At 37.0% G+C, this 24,506-nt stretch overlaps 2 protein-coding genes across 2 annotated transcripts; both read right to left on the reverse strand.

Annotated features, from left to right (window-relative positions):
• Positions 1-476: 476 nt before the first annotated feature.
• cdkn2d (cyclin-dependent kinase inhibitor 2D (p19, inhibits CDK4)) lies at positions 477-5,212 on the reverse strand. The gene is made up of 3 exons (XM_036570090.1): positions 4,987-5,212; positions 4,244-4,405; positions 477-1,566 (listed from the first exon to the last, which is right to left on the reverse strand). Exons 2-3 carry the CDS (start codon positions 4,382-4,384, stop codon positions 1,195-1,197), a joined length of 513 nt encoding a protein of 170 aa, XP_036425983.1. The 5' UTR covers positions 4,385-4,405; positions 4,987-5,212; the 3' UTR covers positions 477-1,194.
• Positions 5,213-5,726: 514 nt separating this feature from the next.
• Positions 5,727-21,867, reverse strand: ap1m2 (adaptor related protein complex 1 subunit mu 2). The gene is made up of 12 exons (XM_036570091.1): positions 21,642-21,867; positions 17,680-17,836; positions 16,198-16,265; positions 13,603-13,733; positions 11,733-11,880; positions 10,916-11,042; positions 9,403-9,545; positions 9,212-9,283; positions 7,293-7,451; positions 6,943-7,068; positions 6,152-6,227; positions 5,727-5,999 (listed from the first exon to the last, which is right to left on the reverse strand). Exons 1-12 carry the CDS (start codon positions 21,681-21,683, stop codon positions 5,974-5,976), a joined length of 1,275 nt encoding a protein of 424 aa, XP_036425984.1. The 5' UTR covers positions 21,684-21,867; the 3' UTR covers positions 5,727-5,973.
• Positions 21,868-24,506: the final 2,639 nt, after the last annotated feature.

The following is a 24,506-nucleotide window of genomic DNA, read 5'->3' on the forward strand; positions in this document are numbered from 1 at the left end:
GCACAAGGCAAAATAGTCCCCAAAGAAAATTTATCATTTCAGATTAGTCTCCAATATTATTGCATATAAAAACTCAGAAGGCACACGTAGGTTCACTGTTGGTTTTGAATAGTAAATATAATTCTTTTATTTGTGTTGTGGACATGGCAACCCCTGGTTCCCATCACCACCATTCTACTCTACAATTAACCATTTCACATCAGAATCAACTTCAAATGTCTTTGTTTACATCTCAACAAATGATTAAAGAAGACATTCTAAAAATCGGTTCTAAGTTTGAGGAGGTACATATTTTGTAGCAATTGTGTATCATAAAAATTAGTTTGTATCATTAACAATTAATTCTGTGGTGGTGATTTTGGCTTTCTGTGAGAAATGTTTGTGAACAGAGCCCTCTTGTGGTAAAAGGAATTGTGTGTTTTGATTTTTTCCCTTCATTTTATACATTTTCACACAATGTACAACAAATGACCAACTCTGGTTTAAGCATTTAATTGTTTCAAAGAATTCATGTGATAACAATACCAGTACATCCATTTAGGGGGCAGGGCAGAGGGGTGTTGACAAGTATTTTTATAAATAACATAAGAAATCCCACGGTAAACATAAATGCATATGTACAATTTCTCAATAAATAAGTCAATATTCCCATAAAATGTTATATACACTTCATAAACACTAAAGTTTTAATACACACAAAAAACACAAACTAAGTAAATAATCTACAAGTTCATCAGTGCATGTTGCAAACCTCACTAAGTGAGAGAATGCAACAGTAATTTCATGAAATTTTTTTCATTTTGTTTTTGTTTTGTTTCTTTAAAAAAAAAAAAAGGTTAACAGTTCAAGTTTTCTACACAGACCCGTGCAGCAAATGTAATGTTGGCTGTAAAAGGATGAAAAAAGAGCTATTTACAATTGTGCATGGCAAACACCCAGACAGCTGGAATGGGAAAGTGTTCCTCATTCCCAGCTCTGGTACTTCACTCTGTGCAAAACTGCTGCTGCTACATTCTTCATCTAGTATTCTGATTTAACTATGCAACTGAACAATTAAACATCTTTTTAAAAAAAAAGTAAACACATAGTAATCTAGTACTGTACATGAAAAAAGTGCACCCGCCCTGAAAGGACTGGGCTCTAGAACTTCAGAATTGTTTCAAGAGGTTAAGCTCTAGACTTAGAACTATTTTTCTATGACTGAAAAGCTAAGGTGGACTCTAGCTGTCGTTTTAGCAGCTCCACCAAATCTGGAGTGCACGTTGCCTTGGCGATGTCCAGCGCATTATCCCCTCGCGTGTCCTGGTGCCCGAGGTTTGAACGGGGGGCTAAATACTCTACCACATCTCTGTAGCCCTCTCGAATGGCAAGGTGTATGGGTAAGACTCCTGACTGATCGGGAACGTTGACATCAGCGCCGAAGTCCACTAGGACACGGAGCGTGTCCAAAAAGCCTGTTCGGGCTGCGTCGTGGGCCGGCGTTATTCCAAAGCGGTCCTGGATGTTCGGATTTGCACCACTCTCCAGCAACAGGCAAGCCACACTGGTGTTGCCCATCATCATAACCTGGAGAACAGTAAACACAATAAAAGATGACCACACTATATAAACATTTGTTTACATGCACCAACAATGTCCACTAGAGCTAAAAATGGAGAATATCTCCATTTTTGCCTTTTTTAGTTTTTGACATAATTTAAAAATGTGTGTTGCTCTTTATATTGTCTGTAAATTTCATAGTGACTGAACCGATAGAAATGGCCCAAAAATACTTGGAAAAATGTCTGGTTCCGTTTAATCACATAATGGCAATTTGTTTATATTGTGCGGTCCTAATGTTGTCCACTCAAGCACTGTACAGAAAGTATGGATGAGCCATCTGACAATATATATCGTTCATATCACAACACAATACACTATGCTTTTCTGAACAGACTGTATATATCTTCAATACATGTAAAACATAGGCCAACTGCATGTCTCATTAAAAAGAGAGAAAAATTAATCCTGTTTAACTGGATTTAGTGCAACACAGTCTGCCAAATAGTGAATAAAAATCATTGTGGTCACAGTTTTTGATAGAATTTTTAAAAATGTAGCACTACTGGATCTTTTTTTTTACTTTTCCATCTGGTCAGATGTGTGACAAAATAAATATTGTGACATATCATGACTTTACTGAAAGAGTGATATATCTATATTTATATATCTCTATTTAAATGTCTTCAATATAAGACTGATACAATCATACATCACTGCTATAGCCAGTTCATAGTGTGGTGAATTTGTAGGGTAAAGTCATGTATTGATAATAAACAGTAATGACTGAGTTACAAAGAAAAAAAGTCAGCTTGCTTTTGTCCAACACTTCATTAGCTTATTGAAAACCAAAAGTAAGTTATAGCTTACACCACAGCATGCCAACTCTCATCTGGGAAAGCTGGAGAATCCAGTACAGTTGGGTGATTTCCCTGCTCAAACACAGCTGATTCACCTCATCAGTTAATGACCGTACTTAGTAGGTATGTTTGAGCAGGGAAATCACCTTTGCTGGACTCTGGCCCTTGAGGACCTCAGATAGGCTCCTGCTTTAGGGCAGCTGTAGGTACAAAAACAGCAGTACAGTATGGCACCTGGGATTGACATTTTTATTCAAGATTTGCTGTTACATCCTGAACAGTAAGAGATTTAGCCACTCATAAACCTAAACATATGTTGATATTACTAATGAATAACAGACTTCTTAAGTATCAAAAATATTCACCGCTTTTAGGGAAGGACAATGACATCAGCTTCATATTCGTTTAAGCAGATAATTTATTAATGATATATATATATATTGGTGTCAGACAGACGTTTAGATTTGATATTTTAGACCAATATTTGATGACATTTATTTTACTCTGGATAAGCGGAAAGTGATGCTGGGATTCTGTGCTAAGATGTCTGCATTGTATTAACTGTACAGCATTTAGAAGCTAATAGAAATAAATGGTATATTTCTCTATGCTAATCCAGGCAGATGTACTCCCAGACTCTACATTTTATAAACATTTATAAGTCGGCATCTGCTGGCAACTGCCATATCGGTGCATCCTTGTCCTGTTGGCCATGGTCCCATCTGGAGAACATATGTTTGGTTTACATCCAAAGAAGCAGGATACAACAGTTGTGTGTTGGTGGCGTATAATATGGAGTTTAGATTTAAAATTATTATTTTAGTTGCTTATTATTCTGGTTGTTTTAGTTTTCATCTTTGGTAACTTATTTTTAAATTACATTTTTATACTTTTGTATATTATTTTTGCTTTTTTTACTAAAAGGGTTTCTTTCTTAGTTTCATTATTATTTTTTTTCAATCCCTGTTCTTTTCAGTATATTTGTACATGCATGTTCAGCTATATTGTAAACGATGAAGACGAAAACAAAGGTGACTATGTGATACTACACTTGGCTCTAAAAAAATGCAGTGAAATGTCAATATTTTGGTATTACTGGTGCATAAGATCACAAATGAAAATGGCTTTAAGAGTTTTAAAGGGGAATTCCACTGATTTTTCAAAATTTTTGCATAATTCCGTCGTTGCGATGTAAACAAATTCATTCAGAGTGGTTTGATATGAAATGGTTAATTGTAGAGAAAATTATGAACTTGGATTTCCCAGTGGTGGTGTTGGGAACCAGGGGTCACCATGTCTACAACACATTTTATTTACTATCCAAAACAACCAGTGAACCTACGTGTGTCTTCTAGGTTTTCATATGCAATGACAATGATAGTAAAACAATGGAAAATCTGAAAAAAACTATTTTACCACACCACGCCCTACATTTATCTCTCCACCCTAAATGGACTAAAATAAATAGATTAACAAGACGTTTTAGACCAAAACTTGATCACAAAACCATCATAAAACAATATCTAAATAACAAGATCTCAGGCAACGTATTCATAATCATTTCTGTGAGGGAGTTTTAGGGGTGGACGTCTGGTTCCTATCACCACCACTGTAAACAGTTCTGACTCGGTATGTTTCCCTACAGCGGAACATTTCACACTAAACCACTCTGAAGGACTTCGTTTACATCTCTACCATTTCATTACGTGTAACTTTTGAAAAAAACTGTGGGTGTTCCCCTTTAATACACCCCTCAGCAACCTAATGTGTGGATTATAGCGCTCAAATCTTCCAGAAAACTAAGCGTAGGATAATACGAGCCGCTATGGCCCATTTTTGTTTACCTGTAAGGCGGTTTTCCCGAATTCGTTCACCGTGTCTGGATGAACCCTGCAGTCCTCCAGCACCCGCCGCACCTCCGCCGCGTCTCCTCGGGCTGCCGCTGAAGTCAGTCTCCTCCCCGCCTCCTTCTCACTCAGGACCATCGTCTCAGCGCCAGATTAAGCCTTTAAAAAATCTCTAAATTAACCTTTCGGACGAGGCTGAAGTCGGTTTCCTTATTTGCCAGCTTCGTGTTTAATTTTTTTCCGTTCCACCTTAAATGGTGCAGCAAGTACATTCTGGCGCTTCAGGCGCCAGAACGTAACTGCTGCACCATTTAAGGTGGAACGGCAAAATTCGAACAAGAAGCTGGCGAAAATGAAGCCGACTTCAGCTTCGTACCATTCGGCTTACACAGTGGATTAATACCAGCTCAAAAATATAATAAATACTAGCGAGACACAGGGAGCCGCCTAACGTTATGTCTCATTTTAAACTGAATGCCGGTGCATAGCTTTGTTACGACTATGCTAAGCTAACATGCTAACTTGTTTACTACCGTGTAGCCTGCCTATACCCAGAAATGACAACCGAACAACGTACGGGGAAAATGATGTCTCTGAAACGGATAAAAGGGACATTATAAAAAATTAAAGAACTAAAAAAGACACCTTACACGAGCCCGTGTTTTAGTAGCCTACGCTTGAGTCGTCGAGAATGGGGAAATGAAACTATTTTAAAACGTAGCTGCTTTCCGTCGCCTTACCTTATCTCCGCGTTTAAACCAGTAAGTCTTGTCGTCGTGTCTGACCGTTGGCTTCGGCGTCCTCCTTTTTTCTCTCCGTCGTATGTTTTGCCTTCACTCGATTTAAATAAATCAAAACAGATAGATTCAACCGCCTTTCCAGGCGACAGTGCCTTTAATTTTGCGCGCTTGGTGGGAGCTGTACGGCGAGCTGAAAAATTTTTCTATCGTGACTTCACAAAATGTTGTCGAAGACGTCGCCGACCAATCAGAACCTACAAACGGGGCTGGGACGCACCATATACGGGCAAAAGGGCGGAGCTTACATGCGGTTGCCACAGTGTCCCCATAGTAACTGAGCGATTGACCAATCAGAGCGAAGAGCGCAGAAGGCGGGCGATTTGAGAACGTTATTTGTGTACGGTGAGAGTTCATTCATGTTTCTCCTTTAGGAGAGAAATAATCGAGGAAAAAAGGCGGGTTACTGCAGATCTAGTATATTAAAAGCAACAAATACGCCCATAGACATGTACTGGACCTTTAGCCCGGAAGGCACGACACAGATATGTATATTAAACAACTCTGATCAGGGGGAGCAGTCACTCTGCATGTGTTAATATAACTGGATATATAGATTTAGGGTTATTCTTTAAATTGCATTAAATTAATTTGAGTAAAAATGCATGGAAGTATGTATAAACAAACACAAAAAAGTGTTGAGAACACAAGCCAATACACATTCAACACAGTACACACCTTTTTATTATTATTTTGAGGAAACAGTTTAATTTAGTTTGAATCAGCATTTTTTTTAAATCATGACATAGTGCAACAACATTAAATCATTTAAAAACAAGCATTTGAAGCACAATAAAATCCCAAGCACAATAACACTATTTCAGAATAAAAGGATTGAAATATCAAGACGGATTCTGATGCAAATGTCAACTTGATCAGCTTAGCGTTTGCTTGGTTGGTTGAACAAGGTCAGGAAATGTCAGTGTTTGTCTAGGTGTTTGTCCTTAGCTGGTAATCTGTAAAGGGAAAAGCACATACTTCAGCTGCACTTGCTGGTTTGAGTGAGGACACAGTCTAATGCTTTCCTCCACCCTTGTTTTGATCCTATGCAAATCAATGACCTAGATAAAAGTCTGCTGTGTGCAAACATGCAAATACACTGTCATACCTCCACTCTGTGTGATGTACCTAACCCAAGGTAAGGCCTGGTAGCCGCTCTTCTCAATGATCTTCATATATCGCACCTAATGGAATGGAATCCAAATAAAATCAAATAATTATGTTATGATATTTATGATGCAATGTATATAAGTAATTTATAGTAATGCCACATGAACTGTCAAAAGAGCTAAAAGGAATGGGCCAATGAAAAAAAAAATCCATTTCATACAATTTTCCTCTTACCAAGGACATAGTCAATTAGCCAAGACATTTGATGCCCTCATTTTGCTGCTTTAGTTTAGTGCTGGAGCTACGAGGCTAATGTTGTTAACAAACACCGGAAGTCAGTAGTCACTCAAACCGCATCAAGGTCCTCATTAAGGCCACACTGACTTGTTGTGATTTAAGACACAGTATGAATTATAAAAATGAACAAAACTTTACTGTGTTTTACCCGAACTCAGCAACCAGCCAAACTGGAAAAGAAAAAACCTACTTTACTTTTAATGTAAGTCAATGGAACTAGTCTTTTTTCCAAGTCATTTTGGGTCATTTCATTTAGTCCAATTATCATGAAAAACATCAAAAATGGAGATACAAGTTTTGTTCTGACAACAGCGATATGTATGTTCATAACTAGAAAATCATGAGCACAAATTGTGTTCATTTTTATAGTTCACAGTAAGTTATACTGCACTCTAAACCACATCAATGAGTCTGCACAGCCTTAATTAAAACCTGGATGTGGTGTGAGCTGGTTGTGGGTATGAAAAAAAAAAGATTTTGGTGACTACAAACCTGTATCCCTGACACAGTGAAGTAGGGGATTTCAAATTTCACTGTAATTGGGGGTTTTCCCTCCATCTCATCATTCTCCACGCTGGGGAGGCCAAAATGAGCCCTCATCAGGAACTCTTTACCTCCCTACACTCCCACACAAACATCAAATATTCATATAGAGGACACAATCAAATTCAGAGTGCTGGACAGTGAACATACTATATATTGAGTCATTTGATTTATTACCAGGCTATTGGCATATTCCATTCCATACAAAAGGCATTTCGTTGAAAAATAAGAGGGTGAATGAAAATAAATAAACACTCATAAATGGCTGACATGGAGTAGATAATAGAGATATTACTTACAGGAAAGGATTTAATGGTCCATACCACTAGGTTCTTCTCAGGGACATACTTTGCATGACCAGTACTAGTTTTGAACTTTGGGGAGTCTGCATCGCTTGGGACAGGGACTCGTACCTCCACATTATTGGCCACAGATTGCTTTTTAAACTGACCTTTAGCCTGAAGAGAGAGAGAAAGCATAGTGCAAAGATTAAAACAACTCTAAATAGTGTGAGTATCTTGGATTAAGAGGAATTACTCTGTGTTGTTATAACTTTGGAATACACATACACAAGATTACGCTGTAAAATGTGACTAAAGTCAAATGCTCACATGGAAGCCATCTAGTACAGGGTTTCTCAACCAGTGGGCCGCAGACCACCAGTGGGCTGTGAAGCACCCTCTAGCGATCCGCGGGCCTTAACTCAGGGGAAGGCAGTATTTCGTATTGGGCTGGTAACAGCCCTTTAGGTTATAAAAACATAAGTGGAAAAAAGGTTAATCTAGGCTTGATAATTAAAAATCGAGGAATCAAACACTCCAGATAATAACCAATTTAAATATTGACAGAGACGTACAAATAAAAACATCACAGTCGCAGGTTAATTAACCATCATCAGTTTGAGACAGCGCAGCTGCCGACCCATATCATTTTTCTTTAGCTCGCTCCGTTTTGATGTGTGTGAACACTCCACCCATATTCGGGTCTGTATCAAACAGCTGAACCTGTCTGGCAAAACCTGTGGGACTCGGTCCGCTTTCAACCAAACCCTGTTCAGTTCACTCTTGGTGGGGATGCATTTTATGATGAAGTGAGGGAATTAATCAATACAGCCTACTTTCTTCTTCTTGCAGCAGATCGGTGCTGTACTGTCAATATAATCTGCCTGTTTTAACGTCTTACTCTTCACAGACTCTCGTTGCTCATGTCGTTCCTCCAGCTCAAGCTACAGCTGATAAAAATGACAGACAAGCCTTAAAATAATAGTGAAGAGATGTGTTTGATTTTTGACCAAGCATCAGCGATGAGTAGTTAAACTCAAATTGATAAACTAATGACAAATACACAGATATTAAGTAAGGTTTATTAATTATTACTATTGATCATGACAATGCTAATCCAAAAGTCTACTGACTTTAGTGAGGTTTATTTCAAATGAGGCACTAAAACCCTCAAAACTACAGAGACATCTCCCAGACCAAACAGTGACTCCTGTGGGAGTCATGATGGACTGCAGCTCCAAATCACAGTCCACATCCACATCTATCTTTTTTCCATTATCCCTTTTTTGACATTTCTGCACACGTATGCTTTTTAAACACATAACCGCAAAGTTTGGTTTCTGTGATTGAACTGAAACAGATGATCTGATCTTTTTCAGGCCTTAATTCACAGGTTTTCAATGTGAGCAATTAAAAAAAAAAACAATTAAAAAGATTTATTTAAATTTTTCTTTGGGCCGCTATGCTTTATAGTTTTAAACAGGTGGCCCTTGGGGTGGAAAAGGTTGAGAACCCCTGATCTAGTACACCTTCATTAGAATTATGCAAATAACATTATATTACCATATTACCCTTTTGGGCAAACTATTCCAGTAATCCTTTGAGGCTTATTGTGGCGTTATTACTGATTATTCGGTAACTACTCTGTACTATATGTTAACTACTAATCTGTGAGTTCTGTAGTTATGAGAGAGATAAACTCTTAGGTTTAAGAGCTTAATACATCTTAGAAAAACAAGAAAAGAAAGTAGAATTTGTTGCCAAAGTTGCTTTAATGGCACAAACTTTTATACACTTATAGTGTCACATGCACTGAATGTCTACTCTGTGAGGAACTTAAGCATCCTTCTGTAAAAGGTTCCAAATAAAAGCACTAGCTGATAGATGCACATGTAAATGTCAGTATAAATATAAATGTGAAACTTTGAAAAACCCACCTTTACCATGATCTCCACTCGACTGTGAGAGAACTTCTCAATAACAGACTCAATCCAGATCAGAGGTTTAACCTATTACAAGAATGTAAAGTTGAAACAAGCTGTTTTTTTGGTTTGTGATTTAGCCCTAATGCACACTATAATGTAAAGAGAAAAGATTAAATATACAGAATAGAGTTAACATGTCTCACATGCGTATTGATCCGGTATGACATCAGCTCAGATTCTCCGTCTGGAGGGATGAAGGAGATGGTTCTGTCGCTCTCAAAGCGTGAGAGTCTCACACACTGATGGAACTTCACATCCTCCATCGCTACAGTCTTTCCTTTATCTCCTGCACAAACAAACAGGCCTCTTAAAGCTCCAAACTAAGCAAAAACAGAGCAGAGAGTGTGGACAAGGATGCTGTAAAGCCTCCTGTACGATGACTTTAAACTCTTAGAAGTCATAACAATACTGGTAATAATAATGCTGTAATTTTATATTGAGTATTTCTTACTCATCCCTTATGGAGAGAATACGCTTTTTGAAAGCCATTAATGTGTGCAAGTTTACACTAGAACACAAATTAGTAAACTGAGAGGCTCCGTGGCTGGCTACTCTCAGTGGTGCCACACTTGTAAAGAGGAGATTATGATTTAAACTTGATGAAAAGTTTGCTGAAACTCAGGCAGTTTGCATTGCAGTCCATATAGTTACTAAGTAATAAGCCTTAGTGTGTAATAAATCTGGGATTTGAAGGGGTTAATCATGTTGTTACACAATTACATTCAATTAGTATAGAAAAACCTCAGTAATAACTCAAACCTTCAAAGGATTAAGAAGTTCTCTGTCACTGGATGTGTGAAGTTCTTATCTAAACACTACACACAGACACAAACCTGAAGTCGTGTCATTCTGTAGTCTGTTTTCTCTATGGCAGAACTGGATGGTGTTTTTGGAAATTCCTGTGTTGATGTGTCTTGTGGTAAACTAGAATGACTCAGACTCGATACATTTTGTGCTGTGTACATTTATTCCCCACAGGAATCCTCTGGATTATGAAGTCATTTAGCAGTCAAAATACGAATATTGTTGCATACATATATAACATGAAATCAGGTCTACTATTAAACCTCAACACTGTTATATCCCAACACCAGCTATTTAAACTGCAGCCTAAAACTGCCAAAGCTTCTCAGACACTACATTTAACAAAGCTTGCTGGTTTGTGTGGGTTTTTGGTTGCCAGTCTTATGATGGTTGCAAGTCTTATGATGTCAGTTCAGTGTGCAGCAGTGTTAGCTTGCATGTAGTGATAGTTGTATTTCATCTCTTTAACAGCCTCGTAATTCAGAGGTTCTGGCAACATTGGGGGAAAAACGTCTGTACGGCTTAACGTATCAGCTTTGGAACATTTTAGTTTACCACAAAACCTGATATAGGTGATTTTTGTCATAGAGAAATCTAGCTTAGGCCCAGAATTCCTAATATGGGCATGAAGCCGACTGCAGAATGACAAGACACTTCAGAAGTCTATTATCAGAGTTATTCGTTTAGTGGGTAACACCACAACACAGCAGACTAGCCTTTGATTCTTACCACCAGTAAGAGTCCTAATGCTACATTCCCCTGCCTCTGTAACATGATTCAACGATATGTAGCTCTGGATTATAGTGTCTACATAAATATGAATGTCACTGATGAGCTGTAGGTGCTGCTTACGGCCAGTAAGGGCAAAGAGCACACGGTCGTTGAGTCCCAGTCTTAGTTCAGGCATCCCTGAGAGCATCGTCTTCAGTTTAATACTGCCCACTATATCACTGCTCATCACACTGCCATTAGCATTCACCTGCAATCCACACCATAAGTCAGTCAAGTACTGTACATGCAATACCACAATAACATTTCACTGGTTTTACACACTTACTGATACACAAACTTACAATCAGAATTGTTCACAGTGGTGGTGACAGAGACCAGATGTCTGAATATTGTTTTATGACCGTTTTAAGATAAGCTTTTGGGCCTTTTTATCCATTCATGGTGGAGAGGTACATGCAGAGCACTGTAAGCAAGATAACTACTATTTTACCACAATCAACAACACATATAAAAACTAAGAAGACATGTAAATCACTGGTAGTTTTGGATAGTAAATAAAATGGCTGTATTTGTGTTGCATGTTTGTTGACATTGTGAACTCTGGTTCCCATCACCACCACTGTAAAGAAATCCAGCAAACCACTCAATGACTTTGTTTGCACCCCAGCAACTGAATTATGCAGGACTTTTTACAAATTATTGGAATTTCCCTTTAAGTCAATAATGCTGCAAGTCATAAAGTAATACAAGCTATATAACACCCTATGATCTACACATGTAAATATAAACTGAGTTCTATCAAAGGTCTAGTCTGTCTACGGTTTATTAACTTACTAATATAACTAATAAAAATTTGAATGATATATTTACTGCTTCTACTTATGAAAACATAAGGGACATTATTAAGTCTGAGGACCTCATTGACCTCATCACTCACCAGGACATTAATGGACTCAATGACGTCTATGAAAACCTCATTCTTCTTATACTTAATGCCTTCTGACCTCCAGGACACAGCATTGGTGACTGTTGTGGGCACCTTGGTCTTAGCAACCTCCAGTTTGTTGCCTTCTTGTGTAATGTATCTATATGTAATTTAGGGGTTTAAAAAGCATTAGATAGAATCTGTCGCAAGCAAATTAGATGTCATCTCTAAAACAATATACTGCCCTCACACTCACCACACATTCAGCAGGATTACTTTCTATTGTCTAGCAACACTGAAATTGCTAAGCAACAACTTAACCACAAATTTGCAAATATATTCAAGGGAGCCTTTTTTGATGAACACGGATTTCACACAAAGTCTGCGTTAGTCTATAACTCTGTATAACTTTAAACTGAGCAATATAGTGAGGCACTTGAGCACATGCTTAAAAACTACTGATCTAGCTTAGATTAATGTGCAAAAGTCAGAGACCACCCTTCATTTATTTAATTTTCATTTCATTTCAAGTGGTCATTAAGTACTTTTTTTTTAAGTTTCAGGGTTTTTTCAGTGAAAAAACAAAAGTTTTCAAAACTGGAGATTAAAGTTACAGAGAAAATGGGACTCCAAACAATCTTAATTGTTGATGGACCACCAACACTGTCATTTTTGAGAGACAGAAAAAGTCCAGACCTCAATATCATGGAATGTATCACTAAAGGTATTGTTGATTAGACAGATCACGAGAAGCTGAAAATGCAAGCAACTTTGGAAATATCCCTGCAGATTTCTTTGAGAAACTGAAAGCATGAAAGCTTTCATTTCTGTCATGTCTTTTACTGGAAATGAAATAAATGAAGGGTCTCTAACTTTTGCATAGTACTGTACAATTCTTCAAATCAGTCTGAACACATATACTGAGGTGGGCCAGTGGTTTGTAGCGGGCCTGTGGTGGCACTTTGTCATAGAAATCTTTGAAAGAATAATTGAACAATAAAAAAGAAAAATCAAAAATGTTTTCAGACAGGTCACAACGTTATCAGAAGCCCTGCAATAACAGTGCACAATAGCAGCTTTGTCAATTTTTTTGCCTTTTACCTGACCTTTCAGTGGTCCACTCACAACAATATTCTGCTGATACTTCATGTTCACTAATACACATAACATTGAAAGAGTAGGCCCCCACATATCACTGTGTTGAACATTTCCCAAAAATGACATTTTAAGTAAAAACATTGAGTTTTGTTTTCTTTTGGGCCTTCATGCTTTCTAGTGATAAACAGGTGGGCCTTGAGGTGGAAAATGTTGAGAACCTCTGCTTTAAAGAAGAATATTTTTGTAAATGAGATGTGTGTGAAGAACCCTTTTAAATGAAAAGAACTTCCATGTTATGGTCTTTAAGCTTTTTTAGAGCCGTATGTCCAACTCAAGAACCATTTCTGAACCTTTATGTTTAAGAGAGTGGAGCCCTATTCTAGAGTAGGGAGGATTCAGGTATTTTGGGACACTTTAAAACACTACAGTTCATTTAAACTGTAGTGATAACTTCTGAGCAAAAGAAAAAAAATGCTTATCAAAAAGAATAAAATAATGGCTTTATCATTTATCCATTATGAATCATTTAAATGACCCTATGTGTCCCATATTACCCAAGAACATTGTCCAATTTCGCCTACACCCACCCTACACCTGATCCAGTTAATCGAGGTGTCTGAATATTACAAACAGGTGTGTTGAAAGTAATATCTGCAGGGATGGGTTGGGCACCTCTGCCATGTAACAATGGTTAGGCTGCAAGGCTTTAAAGACTGTGAAATCTGCTTAAGCTAAATCCTCAGGAGTGGGTGTGACTGAAAGAGAAGATGCCGTTTGTACATACTCCTGCAGGATCTTGCTGTCTGTGGTCTGAGGAAAGCCAAAGTCCATGAGCTCATCCAGCAGCTCGTACACCACCACAAAGTTATCCTGAATGCTCTCTTCCTCCAGCTCCTTAAAGTACTCTGTAAACACCTGCACAGGGAGCACAAACATAAAGACAAGCACTCAAAGGTAGATAAGCAGTCAAAATAGTACAGTACTATGCAAAGAATCCTATTGGGCTACTTTAATTTTAAGAGTCAGTGCAGCGTATGGCAGCTATGAAATATGTATTCAATCTTTTTTTGAATAAATGTACAGTACTGTACAAAAGTGACTACCTTTGCATCTAGAAGTGGGCAATATGGCAAAAATCTAGTATTGCGATACTTCAAGAAATTTTCATGATACATGATATGTCACAATATTTATTACTTCAGGCATCTGATCAGTTGGAAGAGTCAGTAGTGCTACATTTAAAGAAAAACTGTGAACACAATGATTTTTATTCAGTATTTGGCATAGTGTTGCACTAAATCCTATTAAACAGGACAAATTTTACTCTCTCTAATAAACATGCAGTTGCTCAGTGTTTTACAAGTACTGACGATATACATTATATGTTCAGAAAAGCATATTGTATTGTAAGTTGACATAATTTGTCATGACAACAATATATATTGTCATATTGCCCAGCTCTATTTTTATCTACTTAACCCCTTAACATTCCAGGCTTATTACATACTAAGGCATATTATTCAGTAACTACAGAGACTTCAATGCACAACAATGGAGCTTTTCTTAGGAAGTGTGTAATAAAACTGTGGGCATGCTAGTAAAGGTTAATTTCCAGACAAAATGGCCATGAAATATAAGTTATTATTTTTTCAGCATCAGGAAATAAGCAGAAATTATTTAACAGAAGCCTCAACAACTAAGTTTAGTATAATTTTTTCAGTATTTGCATTCCTTTCAGGAGACTCAATTTCAGTTTTTCAAAGAAATATGCAGGAAAATATTTCCACACTTCCACAGTTCAGTCTTAGAAGTTGCATTTTCTGGTTCTCATGATCCAAATGATCCCAAACACATTCTGTGATGTTGCAGGCTGGATTCTGGACTCTGGGGTGGTCAGTCTATTGTTCTGATAACACCAGCAGTCTTTTGTTTGATGTTTCTGTTTCCTTTTCTCAATGAGGGCTTCTTGGCGGCTACACATCCTTTCAGACCCATAGCCCTGAGTTGTCTTTTCTCAGTAGAGGGATGGACAGAAACACCTGTGTTTTTTTTTTTTAGATCAGAAGCAACAGCAGAGCATGATTTTCTCAAAGATGAAAGCTTTAAGTGTTGTCTGTCTGATTGGGGTAGTTATGGTGGTCTACCAGATCTTGCACAGTTATTAGGAGTCCCATTTTCTGTGTAGCTTTTAATATTTTTATTGTTTTTCTTTTCACTTGTTTTCCCCTTCCTTATGCAAGTTAATTGTCTTATATCTAAGAAAATATCTACTGAAAAATGAATAATTTGTACTTAATGGCCATTTTGACTGGAAACTTAAATTAAATGAAGAATGATCTCTGGCTTTTACACAGTACTGTACATTTAGCTCAACCAGTACGATTCTACATGTTCACTTCGCATTACATCAAATCACCTAAGAAGCACTTCAGCCAAATATGGCACCTCAGATGGGGGATCCATACCTACAGTTCCTTGATGGATGTAGGATTGTGCTTTTCCTCTGCCATTAATGGGGCTCAAAATTCACTTACGCTTTCTGGCCACTTTATTAGAAAACCACTCCCTTGTTAGCTCTACTTTGCTGGTGTTGTTAGACTGCAGCCCACCTGTTGATACACTGTTTGGGTTAGCCATCCTCTAGCTCTTCATCAGTGGTCAGTTTCTGACCACAGGGCTGTATATTTTCGGGTGATGGACCAACCTAGCAACCAACCAACCTAGACACTGACGTGTAAAAACCCAGTGTCACTGCTGTGCTGAGAATGGTCCACCATCCAATACAATATATGATCAGTGGTGGTCCATTAGTGGTCCCTTTCCATTGATGAAAGGGGTAGAGAGGGCTGATGAATTGTGCAGCAACATATGCACTACAGTCTATAATTCTAAACCTACAAAGTGCTCCTAAATGGCCAGTTCCAATAAGAGTAGATTCAAGGCAGGTGTCCTGAATAATCTGGCAACTTAGTGCATTAATAGCTAACTTTGGACTTTGCAGGTTGATAAAGTCAAACTTTCTAAACTTAAAAAATCGTTACCTAAATTAGCTCTTGTAGTTAATGAGCAACTTCTGAGACAGGGATCATCCTCTCAAGGACATTTGAGATGAGAGTATAGAGAGTATACAGCAGGGGTGCATAAGTTTGGTCCTGGAGGGCCAGTGTCCTGCACAGTTTGGTAGCTGCCCTAATCAAACTCACTCTAAACCTGGCAATTAACAGAGGACTTGAATCAGGTGTATGAGCTGTGAGATCACCAAACTGTGCTGGACACCGGCCCTCCAGGAGTGCACCCCTGGTATAAAGCACAGAGATAGTAAAATGTGTCTGTGTTGGGTTCTCATGCACTGCAGTGAATAAAATGTGCAAAGCCTCACCTCCACTAGTTTGTACAGAAAGGCATACACCAGGGAAGCATTGGAGTTTTTGTTTGTAGTAGCCACCACTGTGAGGTAATGATGTTAAGGTGCAAAGACATCATATTAATCAAAGCATTATTAATCAAACATAGGCATTTTTATTGCCATTTTACAAGCCAAAATGACCAGTGAAATACATGTTCTCTGAGTTTTATATGTAATAATTTTAAATCACTAAAAACATGAAAAAAAAAACACAAAGTTTTCTTTGGGGATGGGGAACAATTTTTAGCCCTGCACATACCACTCCAAAATGAACAGATGTAAAAAAAAAAAACATGTTTAGGCCAGAAGTTTACTTCAAAAGTATTGTGAAATAATGCCTCTTGTATTATGCAACATATTCAAAGCTATTTCTTGTAATAGCCTTTTGTGTGGTAACATTTAGAGGCATTAAACTCTTCCGACATCTGGTTCCTATCACCACCACTGTAAATGATTCTTGCACTGCAAGTTTCTCTAGAACGGAGCATTTGATATCAAACTACCCTGAATGACTTTGTTTACATCTTAACCATTTAATTATGCAGACATTTTCAAAAATATGTAGAGCTCAACTTTTTACATACTAATGCTTATTCAGTCACTACAGGGACTTCAATGCAAACTGGCTGAGCTATTCTTAGGTTACATAAATATGTAATAAAAACGTTTTAAGGGGTGAATTAATTCTCACTTGTACCTTATTGAAATAGGTGGAGAATTCTGTGGAAAGGGCAAAAATACATACCACATTTGTTTGTAAGAATAAGAGATGTTAGTTTACAATTTGAATTTGATAAGTTGTTTTTGTGCATAAAATAAAACACAGTTATTGTTAGTGTCTTATTTTGCCAAAAGTCATCCTTTAAGTTTACAGTCAAGTTTGAACACCCCTGGTTAAATGACATGTTTTGTTGACTTTCTAAGTGAAAATAATAAATACATCCTCTACAGGGGACAAACTTAAATATGAAAATTTATTTGCAAATTTTAGTTCACAAGTTCTACATATTTGTTGAGTTTCACACACTAGAAAAAATACAGCATAAAATAAAAAATGTGCTATAACTTTGGGACAGAGCACATTATGTTTTCATTTTAGCCAATATGTTAAATTCAGCAAATAAACAGTACTTGTGCACTAAATTGTGCAAAAGTATGTTCTCTGTAGAAGATGTGTTCACTTATTTTCACTTTAAGAAAATCAACAAAACACATCATTTGACTAGGGGCACCAAAATGCCTGTATGTCGTGTTTTTGAGATTTTTTGATATTAGAAAAAATCAAGAAAAACTATGAAGTGCCCCTTTTAATTGAGACTGTCAATAATGTAATTTATTGTAGTGTAGTTATGTAATAACATTTAAATGGCTCACTATTGGAATAGTACTACTACATTACACTACATTATAAGATGATCAATCGCAGCATTTTGGGGCAAACTGCTGAAAGGATACAGTAGAGATTGCTGTGTTTGATCCACATGAAATGTACGCTGCCATGCGAAAGAACAGGACACAGAAGCCCTTCCTCTTCCTGTTGCATCAGCAGGGGCAGGAAGTGGTCTATCTCGGACATGTCCACATCGCCTTTGTAGTTGCGACATATCAGTACCTGAAGAGTGAGAAAAGACGGAGATTTGAAAGAAAAAAATTTTAATGGACACTTGTGGTCTGTTGTTTTATGAGGTTCCCAAAGAAACATCACAATGCAAAAATCATTATGAAATTGCAGACTCAATATAAATTCAGCATCTGGTCAATAATTAGGCCAATCATAACACTGCAGAGCTGTCATCAGGGCTGCACAATGATATCGGAATCAGTATTGGCAGATATTACTTTAAAATTATTAAAAGTCAGCATCAGAAACATGATTAGAATTGACTGGTATATAAATGAGATGTATGATAATGCTGAGGAATGTTTAGGTGATGCTGGGTTACAGTGCTAAAATATTTGCTTTTTATTCCTTTTTCATAAATGTGCAACTCTAAACTTACCTACAAGGAATAAACTTAAATATGGCATTTTTTTGCAAATTTGTATGCATAATTTCTATTTATTTGCTGACATATTGGAAGAAAAAACATACAATATGAATTGTGTCAAACATTTCATGTTTTATTTTTTCCCTAATATGGTAAATTCAGCAAGTAAAGTAATTGTTCATTAAAATGTGCAGAAGTGTGTTCTCCATAGAGGACGTGTTAACTTATTGTCATTTAGAAAATCAGCAAAACATGTCCTCTGACCAGGGAATTTCTGCACACCACAATACCAGCAAATGATTCGCTCTTATGCTAATCTAGCTAGATTTAGCAAATTTTATAAACATTTATGCATCTGTAATGGCAAAAAATCAACCCACAATTCCCATATCAGTGCATTTTCAACTGTCATTATTGGCTATATTAGCAATCAAGTAACATTTCTTTTTTCTGTGTTTTTTTAAAGATTAATAAATAAAATTGGACAAAAAATTAAAACAAATAACAAAGCATGTTAAGCATTTCAAAAATTCCAATACACATTATTGGAACAAGAATCTTGGATAAACTAGGAGGACTTTTTTAAAAACACTATATGGCAAAAAAAAAATCTTAAAGACCCATATCATAGAAAAATGTTTTTTTCTTGTTTTTTTTTTTAAATAAAATAATTTGATGTAGTACGTAAACACTTAGAGTTTCAACGTACCATTCACTCCCCACTCCATACAGCCCATATGTGGTGAATATGCTGCAAAAACAGTCTGTACTGATTTAACTATTCTTCTGATGAAACTTCCATGTTTACATATACCTGCTTCTTCAGCCTACAGCAGTTTGGCCCTGCCCATCACACTGAAGTTATAAGGCATGTTTCATCTCTCATAGTCACAATACAGTGCAGCTAATTGGAACACACCTCATTTACATATATCAGTCTTAAAGCCACAACAACAGCCTGTTTAACTGTTAAACAAAGGATGGAAAAGGGCCGTGTAAAATGATTTTAACTAATTTTGGCATGTAAACCTGGACAAACACACACGTAGGGGATTAAAAAATAAATATGATTTTCAAACAACACACAAATTGCCAACTAATAATTTGAGGTCCTTCTTAATAAACGACTATCACGTAATCAAGTTTAGGCAAGTAATGAGAGCCCTGTAACACTGTAATGTCAATATCTATGCAAAGCAGCAAAGAACATGTGCCTAAGCTCACGTCTGAGAATGAGGCAGACGTAGGTCGAACGTATTGCCTTATTGTATGCAGTAAATGCAAACAATCAATGGATTAAAAAATGTCTTTGTGATTTCTGTTTGCAAGTTAAATTAAACGCAGTGATGCAAAGCAGAGTCATTCCACACTGCCAGCTTCCATGCATTTGTTTTGATGGTACTGCAAATAACAACCCCACCCGTTTTCTTTCCTTCACTGCTCAGCTCAGTCTAAAGAAAACAGACCCCGTTCGTCTCGCATTACATCTCCAGCTGATGTTTTCTGAATGGTCTTATAAGCCATCTAACTGCAGGCTCATTTTTCGGTTATTCAGCTTAACACCTATTACTCAGTAACTACTATGAAACTAATATGTATCATGTAGTTTTGAGAGTAATGAATTGAGGTGTGTGCCTACATGAAGACCTGTAGAGTCAGTTTTTCCTGACAGTAAATAAACAAGACCAGGGAAAAGGGAAAGTGACCATTAGAGTTTAAAGGGCCTGTATTTTCCGTATTATTTTCATTAATGTTTGTGTAAACATTTGTGGTTTTCTATGCACCAAAAACAGTCAATGCATTTATTATGTGAGTATTTGGCAACTTTTTTTAATCTCTTATACTCAGTGCTAGTTCTACCTAATGAGCAACATAAACAGCAGCTTAGGGCCTCGCTGCTGTACATTATGTAGTTTAAGATGATTGAGTAGGGGGAAAAGCAACTGGTTAGTCATGTCTCAAATAAAACGTACGCATCTGATGCAGAAAAACGGAAAAGTGTAAAGTACATTGAACAAAAAGGTTATATATATATATATATATATATATATATATATATATATATATATATTCTTATTGCTGCTGACAGAACAAAACCTCATATCTCCATTTTTGTCATTTTTCAGTTTTGGCATAATTTAAAAATGACTGTTGCCCTTCACATTGTGCATCACTTTTGATGAATGGACCAAAAAAATTGGCCTAAAATTACTTGAAAATTAGCCTGGTTCTATTGACACCAGTAATATATATATATATATATATATATATATATATGTGAAAAATCCACCTTAGTGGATCTTGGGGCTGTCTAATGAAGCAGGTTCAGCTTAGGCTTTCTGACTGAGTTTCAGCTTCACAAAACCTAACAAACACAGCCACGGTTGTTTTACTACCTACATTTTCAGAAAGTAAAGCTTTTATAATGGTAAAAAAGTAATAGGTTAAGATTGAACTGTAAAGTAAGCTGGATAAGCAAGAAATACTGTGTGCTGAAACAGAGCCCTGGTGTCTCAATGCTGAAAAGGTTAATCTGTAATTTAAATGTATTAAAATCCCAAACGAGCATCCAATCTTCAAAATTAGCCAGTTATAAATGTACAGAATTTCTTGATTCGGACCTCCAAAAGGCCCTAACTGAATTAATTGCCTTAATTACAACTGACATGTGTAAATGATCTGCTCTCTGATCGGCTGCCCTGCATTGTGCATTCAGAAAGTAGCGTGGACTGTATTAGTGTGGAGTAATTTTTTCTTCAATAAACCATCACTTCAAACCACTCTGAACTACTTGAATAACCTGTGGAATCCCCCTCCAATGGCAATGAATGTAATTGGTCAGGGGCTTCAGGTTGTTCTGAAAGGTCAGTTTAAAATCTATAAAAATGAAATAAATAGTAAATTCCTTTCTGGAAATGTGCTTTCTGTCTGAAACAGCAAAATAGTCCAATCAAAACAGGCTGGGTCAGAGCTGTAAGACATAGAAGTAAGACAAGAAGTTTTAGCATAGAACAGGCTAACGTTATTAATGCTAACCTAAGTAAAAACTAATACCATGATATATCTGGGAAATATTACGATATTGAATAGTATCAATATCATCCAGCCCTAAAATGTGATCTCCTTGACATTCATTCAGGTCCACTGTTAGATTGCCCTTCTTTAGGCCTGGCCCAAGTCTGACGTTTACGTAGTTTACGTAGGCTACTGTATTAGCAGCTAACGCATCAGTTAATGAAGATTTCAATGCTTAATGAAGTTTAACACTCAGCCTAGCTTTAACAGTTATTAAAATAACGGTTATTTCGAGTAATGTGGCGTATTTATCCCCAGTGTAGAAAGCTGAAAAATGTACATACACGTCTGCACAAAGGCCTGGCCTGTTTGGTTATCAGTTTGTCCCGGTTTGAGCAGTTTTAGTCGCCTCACCTTGCCTTTGAGGTCCAACACGAACACGGCAGAAGCAGACATGGCCCAAAGTCCAACCCGTCTTATTAAAAACACCCCTTACGCAATACTGCTCAAACAGTCAGTTCAAAGACGAGCCAAAAACACAAAAAAGAGTCCATTAACTGTCTTTATTTTTGGCTCTCAGACTGCCATGGACTCCTCGGTTCCTTTTTCCTCATGCAGCGGTCTGACGTCACGCAGTGTAACGCCAGGTACACATTGATAGAGGCAGCTCACCTGCGCTGATAGATCTGTACATCAGATTGTCCACACGAGGGCGCTGCTGCGCTACTCTAGAAATTAAACCCGCCAGTTATCTTCAAATTTACTGACATCGTTTGTCCTTGGGGTCAGTAATTTATCAGTTTTGATGGGAAATATGTTTTCCCCTCCCTCACGTGCTCATATCCTGTGAACACTCACATGGTTCTCACATTACTGCATGTATAGTTATGTTGGGGCCCTAAAGCAGAGGGAAGATTTTTCAAGGTTATAAAATTGTGTGTTATAGTGACCACAGTATCGTCCAAAACAACCAAAACAAATGTGTGTAAAATGTTGATATTTCTTATGTTTAATACAGATAAAACAGCCTGGGCTCAAACTGACCCCAAAAACAGCGATGCATACATGACAATGAAAATGATCAAATATTAAGCCAAAAAATGATATCAGTCTTTTAATTAGAGACATTAAACATTGAATAGGATAAAATTGACCCCAAATATAATAATAAGAGGGTCTTTTATTGCACATATTGGACTTTTAAGCTTCATTTAATCCATCGTGGTAAAACTCATCAGATCAGAATAATAAAGTTAAAGTTAACATAAAATAAACTGAATCATGCATTTTTAATTTTTTGTCCTAATACCGCTGAACTGACCAGCACTGTGGGATTCTTGTCATGTTTGAAAGACTAAATTTTAAAGTGAGTGGGAATTCACAGCTTTATAGTGTTATTCTGTGCCTGAATGAAATGAAACAGGGCTGTCATGTTTATTAAAAAGGAGAGGCCATGTTTTCCCAGAGGGCCTTACAGTTCATGACAATTAAGCTGATAAAAATGAAATGGACTTTCACTTTAATAAGAGACATGCACTTTCTTTCAGTCTGTGTGATTAATAATTAAATTTGTCTGTTTTTATGTACAAACTTGATGCTCTTTTGCAGGAAATAAGTTAACCTCATGTGTCTGAAGCTTATTAAAATGTATGATCAGCTGTTGCTTAATAGAATAGTTTGAATAGGTGAACTTAAAAAAGGATGGTATGTGCTACAGCAATGAAAAGCCTTCTTCCCCTCATTGTAGTTCTGAGGACCACAGGCATTATAGTACTGTTCATTTGAATAAGGGGCGAAAACTGATCCTAGATCTACACCCAGAATAGCGATAAGCCACTAGAGCGAACTAAAATATTAATATCATAAAGAAACATCCTTGATGTGGCCAATGGATAACGTACGTCACAGAGAGATAAGCAGTGGAGTGCTTTGTTAGTTTTACCTCTGGGCAGCTTGTATTAATTTATGGCTATTTTGACAAGGGGTCATAATTCACATCCTGCACTGAGTTATTAAAATGAGCCAGAAACTTAAAGGGGGATTTCACCGATTTTTCAAAATTTATGCATCATTCAATTATTAAGATGTAAACAAAGTCATTTAGAGTGGTTTGATGTGAAATGGTTAATTGTAGAGAAGCTTACAGACTCAGATTTCTTTACAGTGGTGGTGAACCAGGAACCAGGGGTCACCATGTTTACAACACAAATATAGACATTTTATTTACTGTCCAAAACCACCCCTGGACGTGTCTTCTGAGCTTTTATATGTAATGTCAATGATGGTAATCTGGTGATCCTCCACCATGAATCAGGCAGGGTATTCATATCCATTTCATGTAATAACTTTCTGTATAGGGAACGTTTAGAGGCATTGACCTCTTCAGACATCTGGTTCCTATCACCACCACTGTGAACAAATTGACTCAGCACGTCTAGAACGGAACATCAGACCACTCTGAATGACTTTGGTTACATCTTAATGATCAAATCATGCAAAAGCTTTGAAAGCTCCACACCAATAAAACACTGTTAATATCTGTTTAACCTTTTAAATCTCAGGCCTATTATATCCCAAAACCTATTATTCAGTAGTTATTCTTAAAGGGAAATTCCAGGGAATTTTCCAAATTTATGAAGAATTAAATGGATAAGAGGTAAACAAAGTCATTCAGAGTGGTTTGGTGTGAAATGCTCCGTTCTAGAGAAGCTTACCAAGTCAGAATTGTTCACAGTGGTGGTGATAGGAACCAGACGTCTGAAGAGATTAAGGGATCTCAAAGCTTTCTTAGAGAAAGGTATAACATGAAATGATTATGAATATGCTGTGTGATGTCAGAGACATGGTTTTATGATAGTTTTGGAAAAAACTATCATAACTTTTTTTTATGTTTTAATGGTGGAGGGATACAGAATGCAGAGTGTTCTAAGTCAAAACAAAGTCAAGAGAAACTTATTTTTTCAGATTTACTACTATTTTACCACCATCAACATTACATATAAAAATGTGTGTTCACTATCACTATATGCAGGATCACTGCTGGTTTTGAATAATCAATAAAAAAACTATGTTTGTGTTGTAGACATTGTGACTCCTGGTTCCCATCACCACCACTGTAAAGAAATCTAAACAGGTACATTTCTCTAAAATGAAGCATTTCATATCAAATCACTCTGATGCACTTTGTTTACATCTCAACCACTGAATTATGCAGAGATGTTGAAAAATAAGTGAAATTCCCCTTTTTTTTTGAGAAACCCATTTGCAGGAAACACACTG

The sequence above is a fragment of the Colossoma macropomum genome, unplaced genomic scaffold (assembly GCF_904425465.1).
Source record: "Colossoma macropomum unplaced genomic scaffold, Colossoma_macropomum, whole genome shotgun sequence".
Classification (NCBI taxonomy): domain Eukaryota; kingdom Metazoa; phylum Chordata; class Actinopteri; order Characiformes; family Serrasalmidae; genus Colossoma; species Colossoma macropomum.

Bases quoted from the DNA above. Each gene is read 5' to 3' on its own strand.
- cdkn2d (XM_036570090.1), bottom strand. From the start codon at position 4,384: ATGGTCCTGAGTGAGAAGGAGGCGGGGAGGAGACTGACTTCAGCGGCA. The intron at 1,567-4,243 runs GTAAACAAAAAT...ACTGTTCTCCAG, and splicing joins TCGGGAAAACCGCCTTACAG to GTTATGATGATGGGCAACAC.
- ap1m2 (XM_036570091.1), bottom strand. From the start codon at position 21,683: ATGTCTGCTTCTGCCGTGTTCGTGTTGGACCTCAAAGGCAAG. The intron at 17,837-21,641 runs GTGAGGCGACTA...CTCACTCTTCAG, and splicing joins TGTTGGACCTCAAAGGCAAG to GTACTGATATGTCGCAACTA. The intron at 7,069-7,292 runs GTAAGTAATATC...GTGGGAGTGTAG, and splicing joins GGACCATTAAATCCTTTCCT to GGAGGTAAAGAGTTCCTGAT.